Source organism: Carassius gibelio, chromosome B3 (assembly GCF_023724105.1).
Source record: "Carassius gibelio isolate Cgi1373 ecotype wild population from Czech Republic chromosome B3, carGib1.2-hapl.c, whole genome shotgun sequence".
Taxonomy (NCBI): Eukaryota; Metazoa; Chordata; class Actinopteri; order Cypriniformes; family Cyprinidae; genus Carassius; species Carassius gibelio.
Genome location: NC_068398.1, coordinates 8,949,507 through 8,972,085, shown reverse-complemented (window position 1 = coordinate 8,972,085; position 22,579 = coordinate 8,949,507). Strand labels below are relative to the sequence as shown.

Sequence of the window (22,579 nt, the reverse complement as noted above, 5' to 3'; positions counted from 1 at the left end):
GCCGCGAAATACCAGTTTAAAGCGTCGCGAGACACGACCCTCGACGCATTTAAAATTAGTTTACCTTAACATTTTATAATGCAGAAGACTTTTGAAATTCCCCCAAATTCCTTTTAGATTCAATAACTGTATTGTTCTCACAGTGTTTAGGGTATTTTTATACATAGACTAGTAAAAGCCAGTGTCCGCTCTTCTCTGATGGAGTGGTTGTTTACACACACACACACACACACACACACACACAGATGAGGCTCGCGTCCTCTCGAAGGCTCTTCGGCTGTTTCTCTGTGTATCTCTCTCTCTCTGTGTTGAAGCTGTAGATGGGCGGTCTCACTCCGCGCCACGCAGTGTGTCAGTGGACAGCAGCACCAGTTGCGTTTCTCTCTCCGTGGGCAGAATGTCTCATGGAGGAGATTTGGATGCGTCTGTGAACATCCACAGGTAGTTTCACAGTCTGCTTCCCCGGCTCCACTTTTGCATTTTTCTTGCGTAAGCATATAATCGATTCGGACTCGAGTCTTTTGGTTTTTGTCTATTTTAACTAATGCGTTGAGCCGGATACTTGCATGCACATTCTTTTGCAAAACACTGCAGACTGTGCAATAACCCAGAGGCTAACGATGCTTGTTTGCAAACATTTGCATTAAGTTTTCGAAAGATTAGAAGAACGCTTGGATTTTATTGCAAGTTTGGATGTGAAGGCGAAAGCGGAATACAATGGCAAGCGATCTGAAGCCTCGGTTGTGTGTGATGAAGAAAGGAGAGAACGGCTATGGGTTTCATCTGCACGGAGAGAAAGGAAAAACGGGACAGTACATACGGAAAGTGGAGCGCGCGTCCCCGGCGGAGGCGTCGGGACTGCGCGCGGGTGACCGTGTGGTGGAGGTGAACGGCGAGAACGTGGAGAGAGAGACACACCATCAGGTACATCACACCTGTGCTGATCTCACACGAGCTCACCTTACACTGGCTGTGAGGCGCGTTTCTATGCGATTTTATAGCAGCCTACACTCATAAAAATAAAGGTTCTTCGTTGGCACCAATGGTTCCTTTACCATCCATGGAACCTTTTCGTTCCACAAAAGGTTCTTACAGTGGAAAAAGGGTCTTTGGATTATCACACTAAAAAAAATGATTCTTTAAAGAACTGTTCACTGAAAGGTTCTTTGGGGAACCGAAACGGGTTCTTCTATGGCATCAGTGTGAAAACCCCTTTTGGAACCTATATTTTTTAGAGTGTAAGCTAATACTAATACCAGTGTGTAAAAATGCTCTGAGGTAATTAAACATTTCATGTATTTTGGCCCTGTTTCACAGACTAAAACGAGATTAGGCCATAGTTCAATTGGGACACTTAAGTCCTTTTTATAAACTTGCCTTAGAAAAAACATTATTGGTGTCCATCTTAAGACAAAGCAAAAGCATCAATCTGTGCACTAACTGCACTTTTTTTTTTCTTCAGTTGAAATAGCTCATACTTACATTTTAGTCTGGGACTAGGTTTAAACCTTGTCTGTGGAACCGGGGGATAGTTAGCTATATACTATAACGTTCAAAAGTTTGGGGTCAGTTTAAAGAGTTCTAAAAAAAGTAGCTAATAGTTTTATTTAACAAGGATGCATTCAATTGACCAAAAGTGACAGTAAAACATAATGTTACAAAAGATGTTTTGAACTTTCTAACTTTCTGTGCAGTACAATGGTCTTTAACATTGATTTGTAAAAAAAAAAGCAAATCAGCATATTAGACTAATTTCTGAAGGATCATGTGACACTGAAGACTGGAGTAATTATGCTGTACATTCTGCTTTGCATTGCAAACATTTTGATTAGCATATGTGTAATGCTTGAAATCAATAAAAAAATATATAAATTGTGACTATGTACAAATATCCATATAAAACATAATGCATAAGTCAGTACCGAAGGGGAAAGAAACAGCCTCAATAAAAACCCCTCAGCAGTGTTTGAAAGCATCCCAGGATGCACCTTGAGCAGAGTTGAGATCTAGACAGAGAAGTTCATATAGAAGTATGTGTTTTGCGATTTGTGTTACTTCATAGTTTAAACACCTAAATGTATAAAACATATACGAACAGTCTTTGAAATATTAGTTTGTTTGGCTTTGGACACAACTTTATATGGCCCTGTGGAAGCCTTTTAACAACACAATTAAATAAAAAAAGTGAAATGGTAATTGCGATATTTTATTATAAGAAAAAAGTCTGCATTCAGAATTTTCTTGCAATTTCAAGTTTACCTCTGAGATTGTTCTCAGAATTCGAAGTTTACGTCTCGCAATTCAAACTTTTCTTCTTACATCTCTGTTCCTTTTTCTCGTTTCAAACAGAAAAAAGGTAATTGCAACTTTTTATCTTGCAATCTTTTTTTTTTCGCAATTGCAAATTTATATCTTAAAATTCAGACAAAAAATATCAAAATTACATTGCTTATTTTTTATTCCATAGCGGAAACAAGCTTCCACAGAAACTTATGGTGAAACTCTGGCTTAAGTGGAAAACGTTCTTGTGAATACACAATAAAATCCCTTGTAAATCTTTAGTGGCACTGACACTAATAGAGTGCTGAAGCTGTGACAGCAGCTGGAGGCTTTACATCATCACAGCAGGAGATCTTCTGGCCAGATCTGTCTGTGCGCTCAGACATACTAACATGATGCATATGTTGAAGTCCTGTTATTTTGGCATGTATGCAGTTCCAGTTTTGACAGGATGATCAAATAACACTGTGTCAATGTAACTGTAGTGAAAAGCACATCTCTCAGAGCTCATCCTATAGTTTTGCTTTCTCTTGTGCTCAGGTGGTGCAGCGGATCAAAGCCGTGGAGCATGAGACCAGACTGCTGGTGGTTGACCGAGAGACTGACGAGTACTTCCGCAGCCTGCGTCTCACCTGCACGGAGGAAATGGCCATCCGGATGAGCCCTGCAGTCACGACCCCTTCACCTTCACCGTCCACCAGTAAACAGGGCAATGGCTCGGTTTCCAAACGACCTGAGATCTCCAAACCCATCAGGAAACCTCTCTCACGAGCTCCTAAAAAGGTTAGTTCCATTCATTATCTGCTACGAGCTTCTGTTGTTCACTGAAGAATCTTTAACATCAGTAAAAGGTCCTTCAGATGATTCAAATGTTCTTCACTCTTAGTTCTTTCAAAGTGAAAGTACACTCAAAAATGAAAATTTGCTGGTAATTTACCCTCAGGCCATCCATTTTGTCTTGAATAGAACATTACAGAAGATTTTTTAGCTGATACAGGTGCTTGGTGATTTACAAAATGCAAGTCAGCAGGTGCATGCTTTTGAGAGTAAAAAAGCACAAAAAGCATTCTCTTATGAAGGGAAACAATTGGTCTGTGCAAGAAACTGAATATTATTACCAGAGCCTCAGGCAAACGGTCCAGATTGATGTCCATGATGTTTTGTTTTAGCGAACTGGGGCTCTAGCCACTCAATCAAAACTCACTTTCATATGCCTGCCAGTCACTCTGACTCGAAATGAGCTAAAATGGCGCCATATATAATCTTATAATGTTGGTTTTTGCCAAATCATTCAGTGCTCCAGTTCCTCCTGAAGTGGACTGATGCACTACTGATATGCACATGTGTGAACCGGCACTTAAATCAAGGGGCAAAATAAAAATGTTTTATGGTTTCCCACTGTTTATGTGAAAAGATGAGCTGATGAAGACTAGTTAATTCACTTGATATGCTTTAGACAAGTAAAACATACTTTTCACATCCTTATTGGGAGCTGTAATAATTGCATATACGTTGCATCGAGTCATTATGTAATTAAACTGGTCAATCAGTTATTTACACCAGAATTGAAGTGTCTGAAAGGCTTTGGATTACAGGTAATAATGTTGTAAATAATGTTCAGTTTTCTTGCACAAACTAATAATTTCGCTTCATAAGACCTCCGTATATCGCCAGTAACCAAGGGCATTCATTTTAATTCAATTCAATTCAAGTTTATTTGTATAGCGCTTTTTACAAAATAAATCGTTACAAAGCAACTTTACAGAAAATTATGTTTCTACAATATTTAGTAGTAGCTAGTAGTTTGTGCACATTTGACAGGATTTTAGAAAAAATAATAATAATAATACAAGACGTAAAGTCTTACGTCTTAAGTTCCTTGATATGTTTTTTTTTCTTCTTAAAAACGTGTAGCTGCTGACTTGGCTTTTATGAAACACCAAGGACCATGGTGGGTTCTGCTAAAAATCTTCTTTAATGCTCTACTGAAGGAAAAAAGGCACCTACTTCTTGGATGGCCTGAGGTTGATTAAATTAAAAGTAAATAAACATTTTGAGGTCAGCTATCACTTTAAGAACTGTTCACTTTGGCAAATTTAAAATGGTTCTCCTATGACATCATGTTTGGAACCTTTGTTGATTGTAGAACCTTTTAATTGACCTATCGCTAAGCCCCACCCACTTAGTTATTTTTGTGAAACTTGCACAAACAAACAAAGTTACTAACTGTCTTACAATGACATATAAGAGATTTTAAAAGAAATATTGTGGGTATTAATTTGGAAGTGAGGGTTTACAGATCACAAGGCAAGCGTGAGTAGTCTAATGTTACAGTCCTCACGATCGCAGATAACAACATCCCAGATCAACACTGTTCATGTACCACAGGGTACGATTAAATTAATGTACGTGTAGCCAGTTTAATATGAAGAGAGTGAAATGTAGACCTTTATTTATGTGTTTTTGCCCTACACTGTACAAGACACGAGAACACTTCACTGTCTAGGTTTGTACGTTAGCATGGACTCGCTAGCTTTAACATTAGCTGGTTTTAACCAGAGATACCTTGCTAAACACATGATGATATTAATGTTCTGCCTTAGCAGATAAAAATTTTAACTTAATGAGAGTATGACAACCAGAAAATTAAGGTTTTTGTTTTAATTAGGATTGGGGGTGAATGCTTTGGGACAGTTAAATTAAATTCTATTAGCCATCCTCTCCCCAACTGCCATTGGCTAGTCTGTGTTCAAGGAGAGGGGCTTACCATTAGGTCAGTTAACCCCTGTGTTGGACCTTCCCCCTCAACTAATACATAAATGAATGTCTCTGCATCATGAAATACATTGAACATCTGGATGTTGTAGAACAGCTGGCTCGAGTAAAGTCATCAGAGTTATATCTAGTTCTCACATCTCTTTATGTAAGAGTTATCAGTATGTGTGGTCATCAATAATTATGGAATAATGGGTTATCTTGAGTTTAAAACAACAATGAGTTAAGTGAGTAACTCAGATATTATCTTGTTGGCTCAGTACATTAGCGTGGCTTACTCATTCAAGAAAATTAATCTCTGGATTTTGGTATTTTGAAAGGATAAAAGATCCTGGCCAGAAATTGCTTCAACTTTTATTCCACTATTTTTATTCCTGAAAAATCAGCACCATATATTAATTTCAATTAAAGTTTATTTTGTATAGCGCTTTTCATAATACATATAATTTCAGCTCATACACTATGTATATACAGACTAATTTTACTTGAAGTGAATACGTTTTTTGGTATACGTTAATAACACATTTACATTCTCAGATTTTAGCACATTGCTACAGTATGTGGTTGCTAGGAATAGTTGTTAGGATGTTCTGTTATGGATTGTTCTGGATGGTTGCTAAGTGCTTGTTTATTTGCTCGAGTCAAAAGTCGCCACACTTAGAGTCTCAGAGTTTTTGACCCATTGTACTGATTCCCGGCAAAATGGCTTAGTCTGATGACATATTGAAGAGTTTGCACGTCTCTCTTCAACAAGACACGTGGTTTGAGGAATCATTTCTGTCTGTTACACAAACATTTCTGGACAGGTTAATTGCTGAAGTGTATAATACGAAGGGTCAGGGGTGTGTTTAGCCATTAAAAGTGTGATTTTTAACATCTGTGTGCAAGTGCAGATCATGTTTGGAGATATTACATGGCAAAAATGGCCATCATTAGTCTTATAATGCAATATTTGTATAAGATCTTAAATATTATATTTGTCTTTTTTGAGCCTAATGTATACATCCAACATCTGCTCTCACTTAAAGCCCACTTTCCAAATGGGTTTGTATAATTCACTGCTGTTTCAACAAGATGGAGTGGAGTGGGAAAGATGTGAGTGTGTGAGTGGTGGGTGGGTGTTTTACAGCCACATGTGTGTGATAATGTTTTAGATGACATTAAAACTATTAACACCGCAGCAGCCCACTTGGTTAAAACAGAGAGACTGTTTCTGATATCCATCAGAAGATGAACACGCGACAACATCTGCAAATCTGAGCCTTGCTGGTGAAGCACTTGACTTAACTCAAAGATTTAGTTTCCTTTTTGGCAATCAGACCCATAATGTGAAGAGAAACCTTGGACGTTGAAAGTAGGATGTAGTAAAATTGTCTATTTCCCCCCCGAAAACAATACTTTTTCTTTTGATTTTGGACTGATGTATGACCTGAAGATGGTAAATCACTCATTTATGTTGCCTTGGACATAAAAATTTCAAATCAATGTTTTGGATTCTGTGTTATTCTAAGAAGAGCAGAACTGAAGAATAAAAGTTCCATATGGAACTTTAACGTTCTCATCAAGCTATACAGTCTGTTTTGGTTCTAATTCCAACATTTGTTTTCATAATATACATTCGGATAAACTCAAAGTTTGACTATTTGTAGATGGATATTTTCCAGTTTTAAAAAGAACCTCCTTATTCAAAGGAAATGGAAGTGTTCTTCTCCAAAATGGCCCGTCATAAAACCTTTTGGATTTGGTGATTGGAAAAGCCATATTCTGGTGTCCCAAAACCACTCTAATTGCGTTTAGCCATGTGTGTGTGGGACGTCTTCCTGAAGAGTGGCCTCATATTGGCTGATATCACTGCCCATACAGACCTATCATTGGACTTGATGATTCTCCTCAGTGTTTAAGAGCTCGATCCATTGACTTTCTCCAGACGTCGGTAGACTGTAGGAAAGTGATGACTCATGAAACCATACTCCCATCTGAACATTGCTCAGGGTTCCAGGTTTGGTGCCACTAACACAAATGATCCATCTTTGTGTGTTGATCTTGGATACAAGAGGTTTTTGAAAAGTCGCTCTGTTTGTCTTGTGAAACTCTGAGTCATAGGTGATTCGGATCTGGGCTCATTTTTGAGTAATTGTCTCCATTTATCATATACTATTTTATATTTTTATATACCTCAACACCTTTGCATGTTTCTGGTTTCCACTTTTACATGTGACAACTAACCCCAGTGTCACATGACCTCATGCAGCCACTTCAGGACAGTTAGTATTTTTGAAAGGAGCACACTGGGAAGAGCAAAGACATTATGAAACCTTTCAGGCAGGAAGCCGAGGCTGTCTTTGGAAACAGAGTCGTCGTGTGTGTGTGTTTGAGGTGATATGGGAGTCCTGAGCCATAAAGGAAGGGGTCCTAGGAAGGGGTAGAAACCTTAAACTCGCAGCATTTGGAGAGGGTTTGTGTGAATCACACTGACTGCTGGTCCACAAATGAGAAGAAACTGACAGAAGTATGTGCAGTCTTTGTAATCAGAATCCAAACATAATGAGCATGGAATGTTTCACAGATATAATTAATAAAAAAGTAATTAACACAGTAATTAAAACAAATACAACATAATATTATCACATTCCGCACATGGATATCATTCAGAAGAACAATACACGAAGTATGCACTTCAGAAATCGGGGAATTAAATATATAAGTAAGTAAGAGCTTGCTTATTTTGACTTGGCCTTTTAATATTTTCTTCATACTCAGCAGATTGTTAGATTCAGCGATCCAAGAAGACATTTGGACTCCTTACATATTTCTTTTCCCTTTCAGTTTTTCCTTCAGGGAGCTCTAGGAAAAGTTAGATGCAGAAGAAAGCATTGTGAATACCGATCCAGCCACTAATCCAGCAGATCCACTGTATGGATCTTCCATGGTCCTTTTTAAATATTTGACAATTTTAGGGCTGTTATTTGTGCCTGTTTTTCGAGAGTAGCTGTTCCTCGTACAGGAGGATCATCTGATGCAGTTCTCAAGATGTCCGGGCATTTCACAATCTACCGAATGTTCCTAAAACAGCACACTGAACGAGCAGCGAGATACTCTGAAACAGCCCCGTTCCCATTCTTAGCTAACTGGTGCTGGGGTTGTCTGGCTTTGATTTGTTACCCTTGAACTCTGTTCAAGTGTTTAAATCACCATCACATGCTAGACAGCAGCCTGAACATGTTACACAACGCTTCGTCACAATGACTTTACTACATTTCCACGTTTTCTGAAGAAAACACAAGACTGTAAAAACGCATTCATTTTCTTCCGTTCGATGCTACATTTTTCACATTAATTCAACTTATTTTTCTGGAATTGTGGTGGGAAAACTACATTACCCATGATGCTGTACGAAAAATTCCACCAATCAGAGTCACCGAGAACAAATTGCGCCAAATTATATTTTTTTATATATTTTTAGCCCCGCCCACTTCCATGAAGCACTGGAAGTGACGTAATCAAGTAAATCAATTTAAAATACACTGTTTGCGTAGATCCAACCAGCAACCTTTTAATTACGGTAATAGTTTTTTTTTAAGTGATTTGCAAAGCTTCATGGGATTGTAGTTCTTTCCCTCATTAAAGCCGTTAAGTGTTAAGTCTTGTACTTTTATGTTTTTGGTTGATTTTCATATGAATTTTTGCACTAAAGGTTTGTAATGTTTTGATTCACCTCGTAACTGGTCAGTTTGTTTCATGACTTCTAAAGCGTTAATGAAGACTTTTTTTAAATCCCTAATTTAATCAAAACTAAACGGGAATACTTTTGAAACCAGTGCAGCTGATGAAGTGGGCGGGTACTTGTGCACTCTATTTGTTTGTCTGATTAGGTGAGTCTTAAAGAGACAGTTCGAAAGTGAAACGAAAGTGAAAGGGATGCAGTTTTATTTTGGTCCCCCACTGACTGTCACTGTACAGACAAAAACAGCGTTTTCTTTTCTCTTCTGCAGTTAAATTAAATCTCACAGGTTTGAAACGACATGAGGGTGAGTAAATGATGACAGTGTCGTTTTGTGTGTTAAATATCCTTTAAACATGGAGAATCTTAAAAAAAATCTCCCCCAGAATCCACTTTGGTACACGCAGCTCGCAAGCCAAGTTGAGGCTGTGGAGCGAGGCCGTTTAAGAAAGTTAAACACTCTCTGCTCGTCCTGAGGTGTTGACAGTCATCTGGGTCAGAGAACGTGAGATCTGGAGCGATGCCGGACTGACCTACTTCCACACGTAATCGTGATGAATGCCGGAGATCGAAACAGATCCCCAAGTCTCTGCTTCTCCAATCTTGTTTTCTCCTGGTGGCATAAATGAAACCATCTGCTTCAGAATCACACATCTGTCTAAACAAACACGATACGACCGAACGTTTGAGTGCAAGAGATGTGTGAGGAGAAACTCTGGCCTAGATAGTCATGGCGTACAACTTACACACAGGTGAGCACGTCCATGAGCCGAGAGGCCGGTTTGTGCTTTGTGTTGAAACATAAGCATCATGGGAAAGTTAGACCCAGGTTGGTATGACAGTCAGCGTTTGCATGTGTTTGTACGAGACGCGTCTGAATGCTTGAAACATCAGTCAGTGTGCTTGGTTCATTAGTGGACTAATATCCCTGTAGACATGTGCACCAGCCAAACCTGCTCTTAAAGACAATTTTGGCTCCAAATTCCCATGGAAACTAACTAAAAGTTATGCGCTTTCATTTTCAATGCGCTGGTGTGTGGTTTCACCTTATAAAAATGATTCCTATGTGGTCCTGTATTGTTTTTGTTGCCTCTCTGCTCTGTTTGGCCGAGTGTTTGTGGTTTGACTCATCACGCTTTGGCTGCATTATGCCGTTTGGATTCGTCTGTCTCCTATTAATATGTTTGTTGTATTGCCTGAGGTCAATCAGTCTTCTGAAACTAGACCTTTTTAAAGTTCAGCTGCTTACAGTATTGTAATTAGTGTAATTGCATGGAGGTAGTGATACTGTAGTGATACTGAAATCAAAATGAATGCTTTATGCTAGATATTATATATACATGCATACACACGTTACATATTAATAACATTATAATATATAATAATATATAATATAATTTTCATAAAATATTACAATTAATCATGATTAATTAAAAGTATTGATTTTAATAATTATAATATTATAATATAATATAATATATTGATTTTAATGCTAAAATATATAAATGTAATTGTTAATATATTATTATATTTTATTATTGATTAATTATCAATATTATTTAAATTAGAATACAATTATTCTATAATATAGTATAATATAATACAGTATAATTTAATGTAATACATTTTCATAAAATAAAATGTATTATTGCTTAATTACAATTTTGCAATGATTAATAATTATAATTGAATTTAATCATTCCAATATATTATATTATATTATATTATATTATATTATATTATATTATATTATATTATATTATATTATATTATATTATATTATATTTAGTTATTATAATGATTAATCGCAAATAAAGCACATACAAAATTAAAGTTTTTGTTTGCATAATATATGTATGTGTTCTGTGTATATTTATTATGTATATATAAATACACCAACACACATTATATATTTTTAAAATGTATTTACATGTCTATAATTATATATTCATATAATCTATATTATGAAAATATATTTTATATATATTTTTTTTTTCTGAAATATATAGAAGCATGTATACATTATAAATATACACCGTACACACACAGATATTATGTAAACAAAAACTTTCATTTTGGATTGAAATTTTTGAACTTTATATTGAACGTTTGAACTGAACTTGACCGCATTAATTATATTATTTTATACATTTACAAGCTTTTACAATATTTGCATCATAAATGTGCTTATACTGTCTTAATTTTCTTTCTTTTGTATTTATTTATTTATTTGATGCAATAACAACAAATATTTTTAGGTGTGACATAAAAGGGGATATTTCACCCAAAAATGTCCTCTTCTTTTTTTTTGATATGATATGATTGAAAATCACTGGGCTTCAATGTTGTTCAATATTTTTTCTGTCCATAGAAGACAGAAAGTCATCGAGGTTTGCAATGAAATGAAGGCGAGTAAATTATGACAGAATAGTTCATTTTGATGTGAACTGACGCTTTAAGCAGACAAATCTTTTTGGTGTGCCGTAACTCAGCATAGTTTTGGCTTGTAGACTCTCGTGCTGAGGCTTTAAACATTAGTTGTGGTTTATGTGTTGTTTCTGTACCTCAGTCTGAGCCCGCTGTGAGGCAGCTGTGTGGCGTCCAGATGTTGTGAGGGGGGTTCAGGCCGGGCTCGAGGAGCTCCTCTGAGGGGGAGGGAGCACAGATCCCACTAAAGGGTCAGATGTGTGGCACTGTTGGTCTGCAGTGAAGACATTAACCAGACCTGTCTCACAAACTGAACGTGCTGCTCATGTAACTGTTAGTCACAGCCATGACGGGACGCCCAACACATCACTCACTGCCTGCCTGCAGGTAATAATATAGAGTTGTAAAATAAACAAATAAATAATAAATAATAATTTAAATAAATAAATACATTTAAATAAATATTTTATTTAATTGGATTTCAGTAGTTGTTTTGTCTATATCATCATCGGTTTTTATTTATTTCTTGTTGATTTTCAGTGGTTGTTTTCTCTATATTTTTGTGATTAATATATTCAAGTTGTCAGTTTATTTAGTTTTTTATTTGAGTTTTAGTATTTTATGGCTGTTTAATGTTTAACAGTGTTTCATTTTTTGTGGTTAGTAAGATTGATTGATTTAAAATTAATACTTTTATCCAGCAATGATGCATTCAATTGTTCAAAAGTGACAGTAAAGAGATTTATAATGTTACATTTTTCTTTTCTTTTTTTTACTTTCTATTCACCAAGAATCCTGCAAAAAATGTATCACAGTTTCCACAAAAATATGAAACAGCATGATTGATAATAATAATACTAATAAATGTTTATTGAGCAGCAAATCATCATATCAGAGTGATTTCTGAAGATCATGTGACACTGAAGACTGGAGTAATGATGCTGAAAATTCAGCTTTGCATCACAGGAATAAATTACATTTGCAAATATATTCAAATACAATTATATTAAATTGTTTTCATGTTGTTACTGTACTTTTGATCAAATAAATGCAGCCCTGGTGAGCAGAAGAGACTGCTTTAAAAACTTTTACTCTTGACCCTAAACTTTCTCTGTATATAAAGATGAAGTTGGAGAAAGCATTTTAACATAAAAAAAGATCTGGGACCGTTAGAAACTGTGACTCTCAACGTCACAACTGACCTCTTCATTCAGTATAGTTTAGCATTTGTGCAGCATTGATTAAAACCTCTGCTGAGGCTGAAAGTGAGGAGATGAGACACATCTAGTGATCACACACAGAGGATGTGATGTAACTGTGGAGGTCACGCTGCGTGGGTTGAGCGGCAGACTTCATGCAGCACATGGTCCTCCTGACAAACACAGCAAACCGAGCTCTGAGACACGGCCCAATGAAGCCTTCAGGCTTGAGGATAAGCATCAAGTCTCTTATGTTCACAAATTTCACCTATTTGATTCAATATATAGTCAAAATGTTTAATAATTTCATCCTGTGATGTTAAAGCTGTATTTCCAGCATCATTACTCCAGTTTTCAGTGTCACATGATCCTTCAGAAATCATTTTGATATGATTTACTGCTCAACAAATATCTCTTACTATTATCAGTTATTAAAAACAGTTGGCCTGCTTAATATTTTTCTGTAACCTGATACTGTTTTCAGGATTCTTTCATAAACACAAAGCATTAACTGTCACTTTTAATCAATTTAATCCATCCTTGCTGAATAAAAGTATTTTTTCCCCCCTCAAACTAAATTCAGATTGACCGATTCCTTGTGGCTGTGATTGTGAGTAAAGGTCAAAGATTATCGCCCCAGACTGGTTTGGGTACGACATGGTTAAAAAAGTTCCTATTTTGGTTCCTATTAGGTTACAAGAACATACATAAGGTGTATTACATAACATTATAATCACTTACCGTCACAATGCATCATATTAAAAGTCTTTCATTTAGCATAATCCATATCCCCTCATGTTTGATCACATGTGTTACCCAAAACAATGTGTTAAAACTGTATTTCTGGTGCTGTTACACGCACAAAACATGTATCTAGGGAGGAAGTCATGTCGCAAGAATTCGGTCTAATTGATTCAGCATGCTTGCTAGGAGTCGCACCGCTACGAGGGGGGCCGCGAAACACGACTCCGCCGCGTCTAGATGTTTTCAGCTCGGGACATTTGATTGGTTGTGAAGAAGACTAAAGAGAAACCTTTTCGTTTTGGAGTCACTTTTTTGAGGACTAATAGTGTTAACAGATGTCATGTAGTTAGAGTTGACTCGTGCCCAAAATACAAGAGCATTTCACGATCGGTCTGTTTGCGGGAAAATCCATACGATGAGGAAAATAGTTTCCAGTCTCCTCCCTGCTCTTCCTGTGTGACTCCCTCCTGTGTTTCCGGCTGGGGGCGTCGGTTTGCCCCTCTGTCGTCCGCAGGCGGTGCATGTGTGTGGAGCGTGTCTGTGTGGGACTGATAACATGGGTGTGGGGCTGTGGAGCATCATCAGGACACACAAACACACACATTACAAACATGAGAAACACACCAAACACGTCAAGTAATGCGCATAGTTTAGGGATGTGAATCATATGAATTAAATCAATTATAGTTCCTATAAGGCTCCATTTATGATTCTTTTAGGTATTTTTTTGGCTTTTTTCATATATCCTGAACGATATATATTAAAAAAGAGCTTTATTGCCAGGTGTGTTTACTAGTGTTGAGGAAAGTTACTTTTAAAAGTAATGCATTGCAATATTGCACTACTCCCTAAAAACGTCACTAATTACGTTAGTTGCTTTTTATGGAAAGTAATGCGTTAAGTACTTGCTTATTTGTTTTTAATATGAAGAAGTTACAAATATAAAAAAAAACCTTATCACAACAATAGTGAAATGTATACGCCTCAGGCTTGAAGGAAATGTAAAGTCAGGTCTGTTCAGAAGAGGGCGCCGCTCAAACAAATTCATTACGTAACTGATTACGTAAAAAACTAAATTTGATTACGTGACAAGCATTACTTGTAATGCGTTACCACCAAACACTGATGTTCACACGTACAAGGAATGTGTTTTGATGACAGAAGCTTCCACAGAATGACTGACGACACACAGATAATAAAAAGAATAAAAATAGAGCAAGTAAATATTACACAACACTTCACGAAAACAAACCAAATGTGCTAGCATTTCATTCACCATTAGAGTCTTAGAGTCATTTATTTGGGACTTGGACCACACTGGTTGTGTTGTGCTGAATGTGTTTGATTCTCTAAACACAAGACTCATTAGATTGCGAAACAGACTGCTTCTGAATCCGTGTTTCCGTGCGAGGGTGTACTTTCTGTTGTGTTTTGTGCTGTGCTCTAGATGTCCCAGCGGTGAAAGGGTTGATGACAGTCACGTGTGAGAAATCCCAGAGGTCCCAGTGTCAATAATTCAGCAGCATCTGTATCATTTTACAAGCCCATGCTTTGAAACACACAAGCAGCGGCTTACTGTAACAGGAAGTAGCATGAATGCTTTGTGCCGCATCTGCCGCTCTCCCGAGTGTTTTCTCATTCTTATCCCACGCATCCATGTTCAGGCCAGAAACAGAAACCTCAGGACCCGGGGTGACAGGAAGAGGGCGTAAAGCTGGGGAGCGCTGAGGGGCGTGACAATGGAAATATTATAACTCTGATGCTTAAGCAGCAGAATCGTGAAGTCATGTGGAGGTGTTTAGAAGTGGAAGTGTCAGAAACAGAGACTCCTCTGTGTGTCTCTCTCTAACAGTATCTGTCCTGTCAAAGGTCAGCTGTGTTGAGGAGGTGGACGGACCGCTCCTGAATTCACTGGAATTAAGTCTTGGACTGTTTTTAACCCTGTGAAGTCTACTGTATCATATTTGAGCAGGAAATGACTTTCTCGTGTCATCTGATTAATAGTTTATACTTTTCTAACAAGCAAAAGGTGTTTGACTATTATTCTTAAAACATTTTTTGAAACCTTTACTGATTTTTATGAAGTAAACAATATAATAACTCTTAGCCAATGTGAGATTATGTCATCTTTTAACCTGCGGAAAAAGATTATGACATGTCCGTTATTGTGGTTTCTTTCTGTGGTGCGGTGATGAGTATTTTTTGCTCATGTTTGAGAGTTTCTCCTGTGGCAGGCTGATAATGCTTCCCGCGCTGCTGTTACTTACACATCCAGCATCTTTCTGTTCTTCTGCTGGCCTTGCTTTCAGTGTTTCACATTGTCAAACCTCCTCCTTTGTGGCACTGTATTTTTCCACTCCCGGTCTTGGATGAACGGCAGATTTCCTGGCTTGGTTCTTGTTATTGGTTGGTCGTGGCATTTGTAACCTTCCATTACACATTTTTATGAGGAAAACTCATGTATTCAGATCACAGTGGTGGAATTCGTTGTGAAAGCCTGTGTTAGTGAGCACTTCACATTTGCCGATATAATCCATCTTCCTCACAGGTTTGTCATATGAAGATACGGATTAGACCGCATGATTATTGCTCAAGTGTGACTTAGTCTGGCCACAATAAAAGGCCACTCTAAATCTGCAGTTTTACAGTACTGGGGGGTCTGGGGGTGGGGAATCTTTGGTCCGAAAACCACACAGGATCTGGTGTGACCACCATTTGCCTCACGCAGTGCAACACATCTCCTTCACACAGAGTTGATCAGGTTGTTAACTGTGGCCTGTGGGATGTTGGTCCACTCCTCTTCAATGGCTCTGTGAAGTTGCTGGATATTGGCCGGAACTGGAACACGCTGTCGTATACCAAACATGCTCAATGGGTGACATGTCCGGGAATTGTGTACAGATCCTTGCAATGTGCTGTGCATTATCATGCTGCAACATGAGGTGATGGTCATGGATGAATGGCACAACAATGAGCCTCAGGATCTCGTAACGTTATCTCTGTGCATTCAAAATGCCATCAATAAAATGCACCTGTGTTCATTGTCCATAACATACGCCTGTCCATACCATAACCTCACCGCCACCATGGGCCACTCGATCTGCGACGTTGACATCATCAAACCTTTCACCCACACGACTCCATACACACTGTTCGCCATCTGCTCTGTACAGTGAAAACCAGGATTCATCCGTGAAGAGAACACCTCTCCAAAGTGCCAGACATGATTTGATGTGAGCATTTGCCCTCTCAAGTTGGTTACGATGACGAACTGCAGTCAGGTCGAGACCCCGATGAGGACAGCGAGCATGAAGATGAGCTTCTCTGAGACGGTTTCTGACAGTTTGTGCAGAAATTCTTTGGTTATGCAAACCAATTGTTGCAGCAGCTGCCCGGGAGGCTGGTCTCAGACGATCGTGGAGGTCCTGGGCTGATGTGGTTACACATGGTCTGTGGATGTGAGGCCGGTTGGATGTACTGCCAAATTCCCAGAAACACATTGATGGCTTATGGTACAGAAATGAACATTCAATTCAACAGGTCTGGTGGACAGTCCTGCAGTCAGCATGCCAACTGCACGCTCCCTCAAAACTTGCAACAAATGTGGCATTGTGCTGTGTGATAAAACTGCAGATTATCTCAGAAAAAAAAGGAGAAGTTCTCACTAACAGATTTAGACAGATTAGTGAAAAATATTTGAGAGAAATAGGCCTTTTGTGTACATAGAAAAAGTCTTAGACCTTTGAGCTCAGCTCATGAAAAATGGTGTTACGTTTATAATTTTGTTCAATGTACATTTACAATTATTCACAGAAGATGATCCTTATTCAAAATGAACACTCCAAGCATGTGCAATAAATAAGATGTACCCAAAATTGTTTTCTTTTAATTATTTTAAAAGTGTGTGTGTGTGTGTGTGTGTGTTCACTGCTCTGTGTGTGTGCATTTCGGATGGGTTAAATGCAGAGCACAAATTCTGAGTATGGGTCACCTCCATACTTGGCTGAATGTCACTTCACTTCACTTTCACTTTCAAATGCATTAACTTTGAAGAATTCTAGCTGCAATGAACCCTTTTAATCAGCCAGTCAAATAATGCTCAACCGCTCTCTTTTTGCCTGAAATTATGGATTAGCTAGATATTGGCTTAAACTGAAATACTGAAAAAACTGAAATTTAGCTGTAGGTTTATTTGTATCTAAGTGTCTTTATTTCCTCTATCACAGGAGGTCCAGCCCTCATCTGAATCCTCGACCCTGGAGCCGCCTGAGCTTCTGCCGAGGCTGTGTCACCTGGTGCGGTCTGAGGGGGGTTACGGCTTTAATCTCCACAGCGAGAGGTCCAGACCGGGTCAGTACATTCGAGCTCTGGACCCCGGCTCGCCCGCTGACCGCGCAGGACTCAAACCTCAGGACAGACTCATAGAGGTGAGATCTGGTTCTGATGAAGCCTTCTTTAGTCCAATTTTCCCCTGAGGGAAGCCACACACATGTGCATCAGTATACACTGTGATGATATACACCCACACTTTCTAAATTCACTTGTGCATTCACACTCAGCCCATCCATCACATTCAGATGCATGTGGGCGGCTGATGATACGATGACTCGTGCAAAATATTTCTGTGCTTGAAAGACTGAGTCGAGCAAAATAACATACTGTTGAAATGTTAATTTGTGATCAGCAGAGCTGAGTACATCCTGCATTATCACAGAAGTCAATAACACGCTCTCATAACCTCTGGTAACCCATGAACCTGTGTGGTTTGTTTTGAATCTTACGAAACTGATATAACATGAGTTTCAACAATTCACAAGAAAGAAACAATGCTAAAGATAATGCATCCGTTTTTTTTATTATATATATAATGACAGTATATACAAGACATTTGAGCACATTAATATGAAAAAATCTAGAAAACTAAAAAGATTTTTATATTAAAATATATATAATTTTATATATATATATATATATATATATATATACATATTTAAATAAAAAATGAAAAATCGGCATTATTCATCAATATGTGTGTGTGTGTGTATATATATGTGTGTATATATATATATATATATATATATATATATATATATATATATATATATATATATATATATATATATATAAAATTCTTTTATTTAACTTTTACAAAATGAAGTTCTGTTAATCAGCATTTTAATTGAACTTTTTTAATTCAATTTTTCTGTATTATGCAAGATTTTATTAAAATTAGCATGCATTTATTTAAAAAAAAGTATTGTTCAACCTTTTGATTAAAATACTTAACAATCATCATTGAGAATATTGGGAATTATGGAAAAGTAAAGTAAGACTTCCTTAATTTTCATGCAGATATTGTCACGATGCAAAAACTCTTAACGTTTCTTTTAAAAAGCCTTTATTTTAAATCATTTCTTATTTCTTTCATTTGATTTTGAGGTGCAATGATCTTGAGCAGTTTTGTGAAACGTTCTCCCCCCCTGCTGTCCTCCGTCAGTATAAGAGTGAGAGTCTTCAGAGACGCACCTCGGGACACTGACACCTGACACCCACCTGGCTGCTGTTAATATTTGATGCTGTCAGCGGAGCACAGCACACGCTCCATCTGTCCTCGGGACAAACACTCAGATTAAATCACCTTCAGCAGAAGGGGAGCGCAGGCGGGCGGCTCCTCTGCCCTTGTTTTTGTTTTGATTGATTTGGATGTCATTTCGGTAAAAAGTCTTCCTCGCCGTCTCTCCTCTGTTCAGCTTGTTAGGAACCTAATTCTACCCCAAAACATGTTGCTAAGCAACCAATAGCAGGGCACTATAAGACAACACTGACTGAACAGGTTCATCAGGGATAAATAAAGCTTTTACATACGATTGAAGTCACTGGAGCAGAAGTGAGGATCCCCAGAATAATCCACTGATTCAGTGTTTAATGTAAAATTAAAATTGGGGATAAAAATCTACCTCAGCTTCTGCTCTAAACTACAAAAAGATCATTTTACGTTACTGAAGGTTACAATTAACAACAGAGCCCAAACTTCACTGAAATGACTATTTATATTTAAACATAATAATCAACCGAACACATGGTATTACTGTTGTAACATGTCCAGTATATCCATATAGTCAAATCCGCTCAATAAAATGTTTTGTTGTTGTTGAAAAACTCTTCTACTTTTATTATCTTTGCTATATTCTAACTCTGCGCAGGTAAACGGCGTGAACATTGAAAGCATGAGACACGCTGAAGTCGTGGCCTTCATCAAGAACGGCGGGAGTGAGACGCGTTTACTAGTGGTGGATCCGGACACAGATGAGCATTTCAAGAAGATGGCCATCACTCCCACCAGCATCCATGTCAAAGGTAGAGTCAAAGCTCACAGCTCACCAGACAATACAAGCAGAATACACTGTGTGTGTGTGTGTGGATCAAGTCCAATATCCAATTCTGATGACCATTTTATCTAGTCAGACTCCGAACACATCTTCTTTTGAATAATCATCAACAACGAAAGATGATTTTGAGCCCAGATGAGTTCGGTTCGCTATATTGCACAATCCGTTTGTTTGTGCAGCCTTGGTTTCCTCTTCCTGGGATTTGAGGGGGAGTTTAACATTTTTTATTCTGTGCTAATGCTGCTTTTGAGGCTCGAGATGTCCTCTCAAGGCTCTGTATAGAGGTGTGAAACACTTCTGGTACAGTAAATCCATGTTCTCTGAGTCTCGTCCGCTTCTGTTCTCCTGACATGTGGCTCCGATTAGAGTTAAACCGAGGTAAACACCTTAAACAGGCTATTGACATCTCCTAGATAATCGGGACTTGGCAGGGTCCTGATTTGGCCCACTGGAAGGTCACTCCAGCCCAGGCCACTGGCTGTTTTCTTTGTATCGTTTTCATGCATTTCTTTCTGGATGAGTAAATCCTCTGCGTCAGGTCTGTGAACATCAGCTGACCCAGTTTAGGTCGATCAGGCTGCTTTTATCCCACGGCTCAGCTTTCTTTCTCAAGGTTTGCAGCTGTATCTCTTCTCAAGGAAGTTTAGCATCCCAGCACATCTCACTATAAAGATACAGGGTCATCATGTACATCATATTAATAACCCTACAATGCATTATGTCGGTTTTTCTATTCAACACCAGCCACAATGTTCTCTGATCTTGATCTCAGTGAATGAAGACCGATCTGAGCACGTGTTCTTCTCATTAAAACAGATTTTGACGAGTCCGTAACGAACGGCTCCAACAGCCCTCATGTGAACGGGTCGTCATCCCGATCCACATACTCAGACGGCAGCAGTCAGGACACCAACACACAGGTGAACGAAAGAACACGAACGCATCTGCAATAATAGATTTCTATTTGAATTTTATTGCACATTCATGCATCAAGTCAAATATATAAATATATATATATATATATATATATATATATATATATATATTTATATATATATATTTGATGCATACTGTAATATGGCTGTCTGAAACGGCGTGTTATGTGTGTATTTATATTTTGCAGTTCTCAAGGGAGAGTAGCAGCCATCTCCTCGACCCGTTTGAAGAAACCGGTCTGTGTCTGAGTCCCACGGCGGCGGAGGCTAAAGAGAAAGCCCACGCCAAGCGCTCCAGAAAGAGAGCGCCCCAGATGGACTGGAACAAGAAGCATGAGATCTTCAGCAATTTCTGAGTCTTCTTTCCAGAGACGCCCCCTACGTGTGTTGCATTCAGAGCCCCGGACACGTGACTGCTTTTGATGAAAAAGAGGCACCTATTTTGTAGAAAATGGAAACTTGAAAGCATAAAAAGTTGAAAAACTCACCGGGAGGGGATGAGATGATTTACACGTTAGGATTTCTATCTTACGAATGGCTAACAAAGTCACAAATCGATGATCTTGCTGCTCGTCTACTGCGTCATTTTGTGTTCATGCTGTTCATTCGATACAGCTCGTTGACAATAACTTACAAAATAGAATACAAAAGCCAAATGAGACTATAATACAGAACAGCATACAGACTGTGCTTCTGCAGAACTCGACTGGACACTAAATAATGTTATTCGATTCAGCACCGAATTAAAGAAGCTCCTTTCATGGCGTACATGTTATATGTGAATCATCAGAAGAATTCGAATTGTTCTTTTGCCAAAAACACAAGCTATCTGATAAGTTTTGGTTGTTTTGAAGGGACGTACCACTGCTGGACATCATGTTTCTAGGAATGACTGAGATTTCAAGAAAGGGGGAGAAACTGGAGCGACCGGGAACTGAGAATCTGCACTTCTTCACCACTAGAGGACGCTGTTCATCCACACTTGGGCTTCATCATGAGTAAAGCAGAAGATGTTGAGCCACCAGAGGGAGCATCGCAACACATGCTGCTTTCTACTGCAAGAGAAGCGAAACCTCGGCCTCCAACAAGTGCAGAGCTGCAAGATACACCACAAAGAGTCATCGCTGTATTTACAGTATAGTGTCGACTGGTGCATTCTGGGATACTGACAGACAGGTGACATGCAAGAAGTCACACTCATGCAAAGCCGAATCGGCTCAGGAAGCGAAAGTAATAAACCTCATAAAACAATAAAGAGCGGCGCATGTCTTATCTATAGAGGAATGACAGTATTGATGCTGTGACTCATCTCTGTCAAAGCTGATTCTGGACACAAGATTCTCACCCTCATTTATTTGCATTTCAGTAACGCAGACAATCATGCGCTATATGCATTTACAGCACTCATATCGTGATATATAACATCAGCATTACTCTTATTCATCTTAATAATTCATGATACGTTCCATGTTTGCAATTTAGTGTCAATGTAGTCAAGTAGTTCCTGTTTTGTCTTTTCGTTGCTCTCCTATGCCGAGGTTAAGCAGTAAAGAGAAATCATTTCCTGTCCCAAATATTCCTATTAGTATTATATTTTTTTCAATAAAGTGTGACAGTCACATTCCGAATGAGATTGATGTGTTCATTTAAATGCATTCATCAGCAGAAAGTTCCACTGAACAATTTATTTTATTTAAGTGTTTTATTTATATATTATTATTATTGTAAAGCTAGGAAAAAGTTTTATTGAATTTAATAAACCACAAATCTATCAAATTATACTATAGGCTGGTCACTATAATTAAAAGTCACTTGTTATAAATAAAGGTCACTTGTTAATAAAAGATGAAATATATTATAACATGTGTAAGTTAATTAAATATTCAATATAATAAATTTTACATTTCGAACATCACATTTGCTGTCATGACAACACAGTGGTTAATATAATAAATTAAATGCATTAAATATTTACAATATTTTAAACCATTTTTTTTTAAATGTCACTGATAAAAATAGAATGTTTGTTATCATTTGAAAGCAATTTGCTGGATTTTGGATCTGTTTATTGTTAATATGTGCCTATAATCACAAAATGGTTAAATATCA

At 37.9% G+C, this 22,579-nt stretch overlaps 1 protein-coding gene across 1 annotated transcript; it reads left to right on the top strand.

The window, feature by feature from the left end:
• The first annotated feature begins 293 nt into the window (after positions 1-293).
• Positions 294-22,098, top strand: LOC127952834 (Na(+)/H(+) exchange regulatory cofactor NHE-RF2). The gene is made up of 6 exons (XM_052551675.1): positions 294-924; positions 2,821-3,063; positions 17,373-17,573; positions 19,350-19,503; positions 20,352-20,455; positions 20,659-22,098. Exons 1-6 carry the CDS (start codon positions 718-720, stop codon positions 20,824-20,826), a joined length of 1,077 nt encoding a protein of 358 aa, XP_052407635.1. The 5' UTR covers positions 294-717; the 3' UTR covers positions 20,827-22,098.
• The last annotated feature ends 481 nt before the right edge of the window (positions 22,099-22,579 follow it).

Excerpts from the sequence above, each read along its gene's own strand:
- LOC127952834 (XM_052551675.1), top strand. The coding sequence starts at position 718 with ATGGCAAGCGATCTGAAGCCTCGGTTGTGTGTGATGAAGAAAGGAGAG. Across the intron at positions 17,574-19,349 it reads CTCAGGACAGACTCATAGAG|GTAAACGGCGTGAACATTGA; the intron begins GTGAGATCTGGT and ends AACTCTGCGCAG. Across the intron at positions 20,456-20,658 it reads GTCAGGACACCAACACACAG|TTCTCAAGGGAGAGTAGCAG; the intron begins GTGAACGAAAGA and ends TATATTTTGCAG.